The 14,451-nt window shown below is 41.1% G+C and overlaps 1 protein-coding gene across 1 annotated transcript; it reads left to right on the top strand.

Annotated features, from left to right (window-relative positions):
- Positions 1 to 6,225: 6,225 nt before the first annotated feature.
- LOC103696331 (AT-hook motif nuclear-localized protein 7-like) lies at positions 6,226 to 13,032 on the top strand. Its single transcript, XM_008777924.4, has 5 exons — positions 6,226 to 7,376; positions 7,954 to 8,021; positions 8,157 to 8,288; positions 10,296 to 10,457; positions 12,367 to 13,032. The coding sequence occupies exons 1-5, from the start codon at positions 6,938 to 6,940 to the stop codon at positions 12,682 to 12,684; spliced, it is 1,119 nt and encodes a 372-aa protein (XP_008776146.2). The 5' UTR covers positions 6,226 to 6,937; the 3' UTR covers positions 12,685 to 13,032.
- Positions 13,033 to 14,451: the final 1,419 nt, after the last annotated feature.

The raw sequence follows: 14,451 nt of genomic DNA, 5'->3' as shown, positions 1-14,451 counted from the left end.
TTTTCTGCTTTGTTGTATTTAGAGGAATCTAATATGGAAATGCCCATCTCGTAGATTATTATACAATGATATCTCTAGTACCAAGGCTTTGTCAAAAACCCCAATCATCATTTCAAGCCACGGCAGAGATGGTTAAGATGATGGAACCCTAGGCATCTTTAGTTGTGCATCTTGAGCTTGCGATGCCGTGCACCACCAGCTGGTCGTCGTCCTAATGGGCAAAGACTTTACCGATGACAAACTGGTGCAGCTCTTCGGAATGGACGGTGGATGATCTGAGTCGATGGAAGTAGAAGGGAATAGAATGCATTGGCCTTGCTTTCTATGGTGGGATTAGTCTAGCAGACGCTGCTAAGCCAATTAAACGACTGAAATAATCTAATCGAGCGTCATGCATGGAGGGATCGAGAAAGGGATAGGATTAAGAAGAATCTCCATGCCCTGAGCTCCACGGCAGCACCTCGGAAGGTTCGGTGGTGTTGATAGTTACCCTACTTTTTCTTACATATAGGAATCCTTCTTCTAATCTTGAATTTCAAGCTTTTAGTTGTCCGTAGGCAAATGATAGTTGTAACAAGCCCCGAAAACTCACATGATGGTGGCTAGGGAATCTCGTACTTTTAGTACTCCTTTTGATTTATATGTCCATCCCTTTGGATAAAGACTATGACATATGTCCAGCTCTTTTAGATAAAGACTATTTGTATTATAATATAATGCACCGCTCTCCGCTTTATCTGCTTGGCATTGATTTTTATGCTCGGTCCTTCTTTAAATAAAGACTATGATATGTTAATATAATGCATCTCTCTCTCTCTGCTTATCTGTCTGGCGTGACAAAATTGCGTGCCTCTCTCTCTCTCTCTCTCTCTCTCTCTCTCCGCAGATCAAGTGTCCCATCCTTCAGAAAAAGTGGGACGACTGGAAATTGTAGCAAATGCGTGAATGTTGATGCAGTCGGAATCACTATTATTATTGCTGCTATCTTTCTTTTTTCTTCTTCCACTCTCTTTTTCCCCACTCCTCTTCATCTGCGTCCATCGTCTCGTGCCTTTATTTCTTTACCCGTTTATATAAATAGCAAAAGGTCGCTTATCTTGATGGTAAGTTGCTGAAAGGATGCAAGTCTAGTTAGAGCTTCTTGATTTTTTATTTTATTTTATTTTAATTTTTTTGTTGTAGCATAGCTCACGATGATGAAGACATTGATAAGTCCTCTGACCACGTGAAACGTAAGTGCATCGTGGACACCAAAAACTCATATGTTGACGCCCATTGAAACGTTATTTAGAGGACGATCTTTGACGTGACCCAATGCTCCACACAAAATATGGAAGTCTGTCTTCATCTCTCCTTTGCCTGCTGAGAGCTGACTCTTTGCAGGAGCAACCCTAGCCATACATTCAAGATCCAATGGTGATGCGGCACGCCGAGTGCTAAGAAATGTCTGTTGTTGGTTGGTCCCGCAAAAGGCTTACCTAATTATTTTGTCCCAATTGGCGCAGACTTGGAGCACGGGTGTGCAAAATTACTGTGAATTCAATCCAGATCAAATTTTCGATGCAATTTTTATGACCGTCACACCAGAAAGCTGAATGATGTTCGGTCGATCTATTGTAAGATAGAATGGGGGATCTTGTTGGAAAACTTTAAATCAGTACATAAATGTAGAATTCTCTCAATATAGAATGGGAGATCTTGTTAGAGAACTTTAAACCAGTACATAAATGTAGAATTTTCTCAACCCTCATGATGGTAAAAAGAAGAGGTGTAGAAGGTTTTTTCACAATCGGAATAGTTAAGTGTCCATATATGTAGAGTGTGTACCCAAATAAAATGTCCTTGTTTCTTATCATACATATTTGTAGTTGTTTCAAGCAATACTTACCTTCTTTTGGCAGTTTTTTAACCTGATAACTCCCTCCTTGATGGTCGTCGGTTGTTACTTGTACGACTAACTCCCTCTTATTCTAATAACTTTCTCTAGCGAGTTAATTCCAACAATGGACCATTCGAATACGATATCTTGTATAAGTGAGATATGGCCAAACATGGTTCTTTCAAGTGTCATGCACAAACAATTGCCAAATCTTGATTAACCTTATATCTTTATCTATCGACTATAGTTGATCATTGAATTATTAAATTTTGAGTACAGATATTGTCCCCCGCAACTCAATAAAGATGGACATTTTTTGATCCATATAAGCACAAGCACAAATGTTAAAATCGATCATAGCAATAGACTACTGGTCAGTCAATCATCCATATCATTATAATATCTAATCCATTCACCATGTACCTTAACTATGATATAGACCACTACCCCTCGTCCTTGGTTGTTAGTTGAAAACTTGTCACTATAGTTAGGTTAGGGGTTTGAACAGTGGTAGAGAAAAAGAGAGGAAAGAGAGAGAATGAGGACATGAAATCATGCTTATTAATGATGATAATGGTATAATTTTGAATTCTCAATTTTGCTGATGGGTCATAATAATAGCCAAGACCGGTCCATCTTATCGACCATGATACGCTGGTTATGTTGTTGAATAAGTCGATCATACTTATGAACATTGAACCATAACGATACCCCCAGGGTTAAAATAAAGAAGGCACACAAATTAATCACTCGCTAACCTACATATATGATCAATCTTTAAATAAATTAACTATCTCCTTTGAATGGTCTGATTGATTGGTTTTTCTTAGCCAACCCTCTGAGTTTAAGATTGAAAGGGCACATGAAAAAATCTCTCTTTAAAGTGTAGTTTCATAAAATGAAAACTCACTACGGAATACATTGGCCATCCCGTGGCCTTTAATTACTGTCCCTTTGGTCGATTTCTAATCCTATTGGGGAATTCCAGCTAATTCTTGGTCTTGAAAATCAGTCAAGGCTTCTTTCCAGGTCCTAGAAGTTTCTTTTCCACAATTTTTTTTCCAACAAAATAAATCCATCCCACTATGATAATTTTCTTGCCTAGTGATCATGATTTCAACATTTTCCATGCGACTATTTTCTTGGAAAGTTTTATCCAGGATTACTTTCTTAGATTTTTATTTGGCATTCTGTCCTATTATGTCCCATCAGGCATGCCAAAAATAGTTTCTGAAAAACTCAACTATGGTCGATGAGGTCACTGAGTAGACCGATCAACAAAGCTAGGCTGAACAGGGAACCATATTTTTTTATTTGTCTTTGTAAAATGACTTATATTTTCAATTAGGATGAGACTATTACAAAGACGAGAATAGAAAGAAAAATAATAACTCATTGGCAAGAAAAACAACCAAAAAGAACAATTGCATAGAAGAAAATAATTGAGTATATTTGGACGATCCCTTCTGGTGGAATGGTCGTCACGCTTAAGAATTAAAATATATACAAGAGATTTCTGGAATGAAAATATTCATGGAGGTCATTGTAGATAAGAGCGCCGAGTTGTTAGAAATGTCAGGGGGCTTCTCATCATGGTCTTCCTTTCTTTTTAACAAAGCCATCCTTGGGAAATAGCCCGGAATTATCGAAACCCACATTTGACTGCTGTACGTTACTGGGACCAAACAATGGCACGTGATTCCCATGTGCCTCATTTCAATTATGCTCTATGCTCAATCCAAAATGAGTAGACCTGCAAGGTTAAAACCTAAATGTTTAAAAATCAACCAATCAACCCTTACATCTTTTCTTAGTAAAAATTTAAGGTTAACAATAGCATTATGTTTGATTCATCGAAAAGAGCATTGTAATAAAATAAAAATTGCAAATTTGGCCTCATCCCGACTTTTGGTATCACAATAAAGGATGTAATCACAATTGTTTTGGAAACAATATTCATTCATCTGAAGGTATAACATTTCTACTTTAACAAAGGGAGGAGCAGTCATTCCTATGAAAATAAAAATATCATATTTCTGGTAATGAACTAATTAAAAATATTTATATTATAAAATAGTGGCAAATGATATATTTGTATGTGAATTAATCATTGATGATTATGATCTATAAAATAAATAATCAAGAAATATATAATATAATTTTCTTATAAAATAGTCAAATATCAAGCAGAATGCGCGGTAATTTCATATCAATTATCACTTAAAAGATCTACTATGTACCATATACTAACAAATGGGTATTATCAAATGCATGTTAAAGATTAAAAAAATCTCTACATAATTTCATATCACCTATTACCTAAAGATTTACTATTTATGGTATACTAGCCAATGGGCATTATCAAATGCATGTTAAAAATAAAAAACAAAATATAAATTAATAGCTATTATTGAATAAAAATAAAAATATCTTAGATCAATATTATAGATTAACTAATAAATAAATAAAACAAAAATTATTTAAAAATTTAAATATTTAGTAAAAAAGTAATTAAAAATACATAATAAAATTGATGGAATATAACCGACGAATAATAATATTAAAAAAAGAAATAATACTTATACGATCACATTAGAGAAAAATAAAATACAGACATTTAAATTGTTAAATAATATTGAGAAAAAAGGGTGGAAGTATATTAGATAAATACTAAAAAATAAGCAAAATTATTAAATGAAAAATAACTAGAAAATAGTAGCCACCCAAAAAGTTAAATAAATTTCAATAAAAATAACTATAAAATAGAAATAATTGATATAAAAACTGAGAAATAATATTTAATTAAAGATGTAAAATATAAATAGGATTAAAAAAATGTAAGTATACAAGAAATAGAAGATGATGGTGATGATATATCTAAAAATTAATGTAAATTGACTAATATTTAAATACTGAAATTATGCTGCTGTTTCATTTCCATGGATTTCTTGATCTTAGTTCCAAACAAGCTAGGGAACGGGAAATTAAGGTGGCTTCGACTCCTTGCACATTATTCCATTCCATTTTGACTCGTGCTGTTTCTTTTTCATTGTCGCAGACCAAACGTAGTGGAAGAGTACGTTCACTTCTAAGTTCAAACTAATAATTATTAAGTTCAGCTATGCAATGCGCGACTGGCTAAAAGAATGCATCCTGCCCCTCGCCATTATCAGCATATTAAGAGAGCTGAGCTGCTCCCGGCCGACGTGGCCCGTCTGAGGTCACCTGAGAGCCAGAGGTCAGCATGACGGAGGGCTGTTTGCTGTTCGGAAGAAGACAGCGGAGCTGCAGCCTCCTCTTGGCGCAATTTGGAGGCCTGCTGGGGAAGCGCTCCCGCCCGCGCGTCCGCCGGGGAGAGACGCTTGAGATTTTTGGATGGTTTAAGGTTGGTTGGTTGGTAGGTCCGCCATGCCAGAAGGAGAAGGGAAGGGGGAGGCGGCCATCAAAATCGACAGCTTTAATTTTAAGCATTCGATGCGTGCTTTGCAGGCGGATATTTCTTTATATTTCTTTTCCCTCCTTGTTATTTTTTAAAGTTATATATATATATATATATATATCCCTGCATGCCAGCTTTCTCCTTAGCCTATTTCTCCATCGCCTACCCATCACACGCACACAAAAAAAAAAAACAAATACGACGCTCTGATTTCATTTCGTTTCAGAAATGGAGGAGGTTTTGGGACTTGCACCCTCCTCCCAAATGGTTAATTATTAAGCTATAAGTATTGATTATTGATTGGTATGATGTCGGAGATTTCAACTTTTACAGCGCAGCAACGGTTGACCGGATTAATTGGAGTATTCTCCTTTCCCATCCCCTTCCTCCACCAATGTGCGTGGATGAGGCTTGCTTCCCTGGGAGGCCATCACCAGCTTTCCCCGAATTGCTTTGTCCGATTCGCTTATAAATTTATATATTTTATTAAATAGTTGCTTTCTGAGGAAATGATTTCCGCTACTTGTTGAGACATAAAAAATGTTAACTCAGAAAGAAAGAAATGAAAAGAGAAGAGAAGAGAAGAGAAGAGAAGAAGGGAAAAGAAAATGTGATGGATGGAGTTCAGTAGGGGGTAGTCTTCCCTAACCATACCTACTCCCATTTATTTCTTCTAATCCTGGAGTTTTGCGACTGAGTAAAAACTCGGGGCGGGGAATTCTGGTGCCAACCGTTTGGTCATTTATGGTTGAGCGACCCGGTGCGGATTTCAAAATTCAAAAAGCGGAAAAGGGAAAAGAACAAACCCCGCCCTGTAAATAAATGCATTAATTTAATCGCGCTTCTCTTTTTATAGTTTGTCGTCCTCCATATTGTTGGTAATAATAATACCAACCCCAGCACCTGCCCCCCTCCCCCGGCTGCTATCATATATATCTTCTTAAGTTAATTCTAGTACCGCATCTCCCTCTATTGGGTTCGGATTTTCTCTCAGCTCCTTGCTCTTTAATCCTCCTCCTCTCTCAAGTCTCAACAAGCCCAAACCCTGTGAGCGAATCTGAGGGCACCCACCCGTGTCCTAATTGGCGGAATCAATGTCACCAGGAGCGGCCTCGAGGGGTACGGAGGTCATTTAGGGGGAGAGGGAGAGCAAATGGAGTGAGAGAAAAGGAGACCCCGCTAGGTCCTTCCAGGTAGATTGTCTCCCGGTCCCGGTCCCGGTCCCGGTCGCAGCCGCAGCAGCCGGAGGAGGAGGAGGAGGGAGAAGCAGCTCAGGAAGGAAGAGAAAAGGGGAGAGAGATAGAAAGAAAGGGAGCAAGAGCAGTTTTTGTTTTTTAAATATATTATTACATTTCTTTTCTTTTTCTCGACCGACGACAGACGGGGAGGAGAGGATAGGAGAGGAGAGACTAGAGAAGATCGAGAAGAGTGGGAGACTCGCCCGCCCTTCTCATCACTACCACGTCTTTATTCCAGTGGCCGGATAGGAAGAAAAAAGACGAGAAGAAAAATCGCAACTTCATCCAACCACTCCGTTTTCTCTCTCCTTCTCTCTGGTGGTGCCTTCTGTTGCTCTCCGTCCGTCCGTCTCTCTAGCTAGCTCGCTAGTATATATATGAATGGAAGCGAGGGAGAACGTCGTGGTGAGCGGGCCTTCTGAAGCTGGAGGAGGAGGAGATGGAGCGAAGGACTCTCCGTCTTCCACCCCATCTCCATCTCCGACTCCGTCCCCGCCAGCTTGCTCGGGCGCGGTAGGGACGGGAGCTGTGGTGCCGCCGCCGCCGCCGCCTGTCATGGGGATGGCGACGAGCATGAGCATGGGCATGGGGGTAGGGATGGGGATGGGGATGGGGATGGGGAGCGGCGGCAGCGAGGACCTTGCCCGGAAGAAGCGGGGGAGGCCCCGGAAGTACGGGACCGATGGGAGCAGCATGTCCCTGGCGCTCTCTCCCACCTCCTCCTGCTCCCCTTTCTCTCCCGTCGGCGTCGACTTCTCTGGCAAACGGGGTAGAGGGCGGCCACCAGGCTCCGGCAAGCGCCAGCTCCTTGCAGCTCTCGGTCAGTTCTCTCTCTCACTCCCTACCATCTTCTTCCTTACCTCCCTTCCGTGTTCCAACCTCCCTCCTTCCCTCCCTTGCGTGCAGACGCTTCTTATTTCTTTTACTGTTTGGGTTGGTGGCGATTTTTATTTATTTGTTTTTTTTTTATTTTTTTACTTTATAGTTACAGTGTCCGGATAAACTGGGTGGCTTAGCCTCTCCTTCAATCAAAAAAAAAATCCGAAAAAAAAAACCAAAAATGTTGCGGTGTCCTGATATCCTAACAGTCAGTAGTTGGTCACAGTAGGGGAAAACATCGTAGCTAGCTTTACGAAAGCCTAGTCCGTAATGCTAAGGAAAAACAGGAGATTTCTGGTTTCTTTCCTATTGATTTCATAGATTATCGCAAGCTACCCCCGCTTCTATTTTTGTTCCTCTCGGTGGCTTTTATCAGAGCCCTGCCTTTGAAAGCATTCCCTGTGCGGACTGGCTTTCTTTCTTGTTTGCCACGTAATAGCCCCTGAAAAATATGTACTGCTGGGGTTGGAAGGAATACTTCTCTCATATCTCACATCCCAAACTTTTGATTTTTGAAGGCGAGTGGTTTGCGTACTCGGCTGGAGGGAATTTCACACCGCATGTCGTGACCGTAGGCACAGGGGAGGTAACGCCTCGCAACTACAAATCTGAGAGTTTTCATTTTCTCTCTGCATCCCTTTCCAAACTAGTGTTTGCATGGCACCGCACGCACGCCTCGCAACTTCATGCTGACCATGAAGAATTCTTTTGGGCTTGCTAGGATGTTGCTGCAAGGATACTCTCCTTCTCCCAAAAGGGCCCACGGGCGATTTGCATTCTCTCTGCAAATGGAGCCATCTCCAACGTCACTCTACGCCAGCCTGGTTCTTCTGGCGGCACCTTGACATATGAGGCATGGGCTACAACTACTTATTTTCCTACATTCGCAACTATTTGATTGCTGATGAAACGTAATGCATCATTAATTGTAGCTTGACTGCCACTCATCTACGCTCCAAAGTTGCTTGCAATATGAGTACGCTCAGGTTTTCAATTTTTCGTCTCCACCAAAGAATGCCATTTCCGATTATCTTCAATCTTCATGCTAACCTTGCCATGTTATAATTAGATACTTGAGCTCTTAGGCTCTTCTTCTATATCAATTTTAAACCTCAGAAAGTCTTTATGAGTAGTTTAGATCAGTACATATCAACCAGTCCAAGGGTTTCCCTTTATTTTTTCTTAAAAAAAAAATAAAACTAAAATACCATTATCCATATCAGAAAATATGTAAGGCTTGAAGGCTTAACATCACTAGAATTAAGCATCATGCATATGAAAAGAGAAAATAAAAAATACACACCCATGCATGTCTTGGCATGAGATAGTATATATTAACATTGTGTTGAGGAGCTTATATAGGTTATGTTTGATTAGATATATCAAAATTTCATGATGGACTGATGGTGCTACAACGGATATAAACCATAATTAAAAATAAAAAGCATATCGGTGCTCCTTTTTTCTTTTACCTTTCTTTTCTTTGTTTTTTTTTTTTTTTTGCGGGGTGGGGTGGGGTTGATCTAGCAATGATCAATAGGGATCTTTCTTTTAACGGAACGTTGATCATGAGACATGTAGATCACCATCTCATCACAGGGACTCTTTCCAAGTCTTCTCAGAGTTTTCTTTGCATGCAGGATTCTTGTCTTCTTAACACTCCCTCCTCTGATGCAACTCTTGGCGTCCCCATGGGAGTCCCATTCCAAGCATCCATTTTGAGGAGGAAGCCCATTTCCTTAAAGCTTCCTATAGTGAGGAATGTGCAGAGACATGTCTACCACTCATGCTCCCTATCGTCATGCATAAAACCTTACAGCTAAATATTTCGGCCAATAGTCATCCATTCTCAGCTTGTTTCTGAGGCTTCACAACTTCCTTATCTTAAGCCAACTCCTATCTTTCCAGGAAGACCCAGCTTGCGAACCTAATCATTGTGGTTCGGAAGGTTGCATACAGCTGCATCTTAGACATCTTTTAACGTAGGGATACTTCTACCCATGTCTAACTGCAAGAACTTGAGTTCGTCTTTTTTAGTGACTTTTGATCATGCCTTCATTATGATGCATGCGAAAATCCAGGTCATGGTCTGAAAATTTTTGAGGTTGCCTAGGTGAGAACTTCAATGTGGCTCCATCTTATGTGCAGATGCACTTTACTAGAAACAACAAGGGTGGCTTTGGCTCAAGATCCGAATTGAAATTGAAATGAACTGGAATAGGAATTGAAATGGCTGTATTCTCCGATGCATTTGGTTCGTGACCAAAATCGGAATCAGAACTAGAATAACATTTGAATACTAGAAAAAAAAAAAAAAAAGTAGGAATTGGATTTTAGGGCATTAGGGCTTTTCCATTCCTCCGTGGAATAGGAATTGAAATAAGACTCCCCCTAATCAAATGGCTGGAATATGAGCCACTCATTTTCATTCCATCTCAGAGTGCAACTTTCCTCGACCAAACATACCCTAAATGATGTTTCTGCTAAGGATTTAATTTTTGTCATTGCTGCAGCCAATGTGGCTTTATGGCCCTGCTGCAACCTGGCGCTGATTGTTGAGTTTGCCTAGAAGGCCGGTTGGCATAGATAGACTTATGTCCCTGATTCATAAGATGATAACCCAGAATTAAAATATGCTATCAGATAAAGATCGAGGTTATATGTATATTTAAACAATTGATAGCTAACAAGTCAGCAGTGCTACTGTACGATCAAAAACTAGTCTCTGTCTCACCTGCATGTTCGTTTGCCTCCCCTCCCTCTTTTCTGGATGCCGTTTATATCTTCCATTTAAGTTCATCTTCCTCGAGCGAAAAGGTATACATCAGGTTCTAAGTTGTTTTATTATGTTATTATGCAGGGTCGCTTTGAGATTCTATCTTTATCTGGATCCTTCACAGTCACAGAAACTGGTGGCGTACGTAGCAGAAGCGGTGGGATAAGTGTCTCACTTGCTGGCCCTGACGGTCGTGTGGTTGGTGGAGGAGTCGCTGGATTGCTGCTTGCCGCTAGTCCAATTCAAGTAATATATAACTTCACCTTTTTGCTATTAAATTTCTGCCTCGTTCTTAGGCCCTGCATGGTACATTGCACTATCATGTGGTATACCGAGAATGCTTTCCTGCGCAAAGCTACATGGGTCTGTACTTAATACTACCGGACTCTGACAAGGAGGGGGTCGATTACGTATCAAACTAGTTCCTAATAAGCCTTCTACAAGCAACTTGGCTTATAAAACGGGCATTTTGTGCATCATATAACAGAACTTTCCTCCCCTCTTACATCGTAATACAAAGTGGACGTATACTGCACTACAATGGGGTATGCATCATCCTGATACCTGGCAGACAGAAATTTTCTGTAGGCCACTGTGCCATATGCTATATTATGATGTCCAACAGAAATTGAATGAAACTCATGTTTTCTAGGTTCGGCACCATGTAGAAGGAAGTTATCAAACTTTTACGTGTCATGCAATTTTAGCAGCTATAGAGAGGCTATCTTGTCATATCATAGGCAATGAATCGAGAGCGATGCCTATCGTACTGGCAGTCTGGCATGGTAGTGTTGCATAGAATGGACCTCTCTGTACCGGGATCTTGCATTTTTTGCTATATACACTGATAGTATACAAGATTTGAACATCAATCTGCAGCATAGACATTTCATTTTGAAAGCTTGTTTTCTATTTTGAACTTGTAACCTCTAGGTAACAGTGGAGCAACCTTGCATCAAGGTTCACACTTCCACAACTCAACTATGTATGAAAAAAAATATATACATATATATATATTCTTATATTCAGCAAAAAAAAGTTAGTATATTTTAAATTGCTCTCTGTTAAGAAAAAAAAAAAGGAGAAAATTGAAGCACATGGAAGATCAAGTTCTTGCTTTCTAGAACTTTAGCATGCTAAAGTTCTGACGTGGAAATCACTAAGAATTGACATTTTTGTAACATCTTGATTTCTGAACAGTTCCACTGTACTGAAAGTAATTATTACATTCCTGTGAGCTTGCGCTGATCCATTCATGTGAAATCAGGTTTGCTTATTTAGCTAGAGTGCAGTCTTAGGACTGATTCTGAAGTTAGGGATGCCAAAAAATTTACGGCCACCGCTCAAATTTTGGACTCAATAACTAAAGCCCAAGCCTTAAAAACTAGCACGGTTAGTGGGAACGAGCCTGGACTAAGCTAGGAGAGCTTAGGCCTACAAGAATTTACAATTATCTAGTACATATAGGACGAATAAATTGAATAAGTATGCGTGCATCAGTCACCTTATAAATTCTGCTCTGTTTAGTTTGCTTTTCAAATACTTCATGATATCTTGCATTCTTGGTCCCTAGGTTTCAAGAGAACATGAGGTCATGTTGTTTGGGGCTTAACAAGGTCCTGCATGGACAAATTTAAGCCAAACTGAGGTCGTAGAAAAATTCAAATTTGCCGGCCTTTCTCAGGTCCTGCCCTGGTCGAGCTATCTTCGACTTCGACACTTGCACGATGTCGAATAGCGTATGGAAGATTTTAACTTAAACAGTCATAGTGCATTTATCTTTCTTTGAGATGCAGATGCAAAAGAAATGAGTGCAGCTATCCTTTGTTTGTTTCTCTTTGCATGTTTCTCATTGCTGCCGCTGTTCTTAGTTTTTTGTTATTGGAATTCTATTCGGTAGTTACGTTAGATGGGACAAGGATTAATGCATGCGGTGGTTATTATTAGTACTTTCAAGTTCGATCCTATTATAGTTGGGATGAATAAATGGTAGCTCCATGATGTGGTTTGGATCAGTTAATCATCAGACCTAGAGGGGGAGGGGTGGGGATCGGCCTTTCTCTTACTAGAACGTAACTGCGACTCATTTACCATGCCATCTTGTTGCAGTATTCATTAAAGAGAGTAAGTGATAGAGTTTGTATTGCTCTTACAGGTGGTGGTCGGGAGCTTCTTGCCGAACACTTTCAAGGAGCATAAAAGGAAGGCTGCCCCGGAATCGGCGTTCTCACCAATTCCAGCATCTACTGGAGTATTGACAGCGGCAAGGCCAATAACTCAGGCAACTCCTGATGATGACTGCGAAACCCCGAGCGCAACAGTACCTGGGCAAGGCCGCGGGGATGCGGAAAACAGCATGAGCAACCCCCCAAACCCAAACTCCTCTTCTTTCCGGACGGCAGATTGGCATGGTCTGCAGTCATCGGGGCACAAACCTTCACCAGATATCAACATATGCTTACCCGCGGAGTAGAATCGAGATAGCTGTATCTTTCAGTCCTAACGCTAGCATGCGGTTCTAACATGCGGAGTGATGCTTGCTTCATTAGGTTGTTAGGCTAGGGGGCAGATCACAGTTCAGCGAGTATGTCAGGACCGGGGACCTGATGACCGGTTGGGTTTGCTATTATCTTTCTGATGTTAATGTCCGTAACCACTGACCTAAGAGTCTCTGGGTGTCTGTTGTTCCTGCTGGTTCTTTTGTCATTCGTCTAGTGGTAGCTTGAGGGGACCGGTGTTTTGTCCATGGATCTGCTTCTCAAGTGGTTGAAGGTTATGCATTGGATGGAATTCATGAAAACTGCTACTGCTTCTGCTGAGACGTCGGTGATGCCTTTGTGGTATTCGTGTGGATCTATTGTCGTTTCTCCCTCTCTTTCTCCCTCTTCTCCCATGCAGAGAAAGGCTTGGGTCTCTTGATGAAACTCTTTTGAAGTTAGGTGCAAGCTGGCATGGGACCGGTCAAGCTGGATCGGAGGACACCCTGACCATAAGAAACTGAAAAAAAAAAAAACACGAAAGTCTGAAAACGAACTTGCTCGAAAGAATCTCTGCACAATTTGCTATTTGTTAGTGTTCTGATCCCTATTAATTAATTATTAAACTGCATAAGAGTTGGAACCGGAGAGACGATACATAGTTAGTTACCTTGGCGCCACCGCTTGACATGGGAATGGAAGAGATGGATACTAAAGATTGCTCCTGTGGAGGGGGTGGAGGTCTCTGTCAGAGAATGGAAGAGGGAAGGGGGAGAACAAGCTAGACCAGCAAGCTTGTTCTCCCAGCCTTGCGAGCAGCATCTGAATGGCATCGCATGCCCCACGCTCCGGACTGCTTTTTGATTAGGGCAGGAAAAGATAAGCTCCCCCTCCCATGTGCATCGGTTGGATCGCAGCCGTCCGTCCGCGGGTGGGTGCTCGAGATGCTGTACACCCGGGAGACCAGAGCCCGCCTGTTGATCTCTCATGCACTTGCGAGAGATGAACATGGCCGGGCCGTCGGAATTTTGCAAGTACGGGTTTCTTGGTTGTTTTACTAATATATAGAGCGACGCACGCCGACTTCTTTTTTAAGGTGTTTGGAAGCCAAAGAAACAAAAAAAAAAAAACTAACTAAACACGGAGCAAGTAAAAGAGCAATGTGCAAGAATAGACCTTCGTAGTTTAGCCGCCGTGTGACGAGGGGGATCGGCATTGTTTGGGATATCAGCATCATGCATGATGGCAAGTTTCCGATGCAGCAAATCAAAACCTGCGGGCCGGGCATGTGGCATTGGGCCTGGAAGCTTTTTTCTTAGTATCAGATATGGGCCCAAAGCATTCTCCGCAAGGACAATATGCTCCGAGAGGGGCCGTCCATTTGACAAAGAGCCATGGAACGCTTGAAAAATGCCTCTTAGATATCTTCCACCAACCACTTTGGTTCATTAAATGGCACGATGCGGTACCAAATCAAAGGGAGCAGTGGGGATACATGGCAAGGAGCCACATGGCCCAAGATTGTTCCGGAGCTATCATTCCAAACTTCCGTTTATTTATTTTTCGCCCTTTTCTTTTTACTATTATTATTCTCGGCTCGGGCTGCACCCTCCCCTCTCCCTCCAGCATATATATCACATGTGAGCTAGCAAGGGGATGGCCAATCCAATTCCAACTTCCACGCACAGCACATACGTGCGTATGAGTGTGTGTGTGTGTGTATGTATACACCTGTGTGTGTGTATATGTATACACCTGCTGCT

Source organism: Phoenix dactylifera, chromosome 14, assembly GCF_009389715.1.
Source record: "Phoenix dactylifera cultivar Barhee BC4 chromosome 14, palm_55x_up_171113_PBpolish2nd_filt_p, whole genome shotgun sequence".
Lineage (NCBI taxonomy): Eukaryota > Viridiplantae > Streptophyta > Magnoliopsida > Arecales > Arecaceae > Phoenix > Phoenix dactylifera.
The sequence above is the reverse complement of the archived record's forward strand: the minus strand, read 5'-3'. Positions and strand labels throughout refer to the sequence as shown.

Coding starts and splice junctions, on each gene's coding strand:
- LOC103696331 (XM_008777924.4), top strand. CDS start 6,938: ATGGAAGCGAGGGAGAACGTCGTGGTGAGCGGGCCTTCTGAAGCTGGA. Junction 8,022..8,156: donor TGACCGTAGGCACAGGGGAG/GTAACGCCTCGC, acceptor TGGGCTTGCTAG/GATGTTGCTGCAAGGATACT. Junction 8,289..10,295: donor GCGGCACCTTGACATATGAG/GCATGGGCTACA, acceptor GTTATTATGCAG/GGTCGCTTTGAGATTCTATC.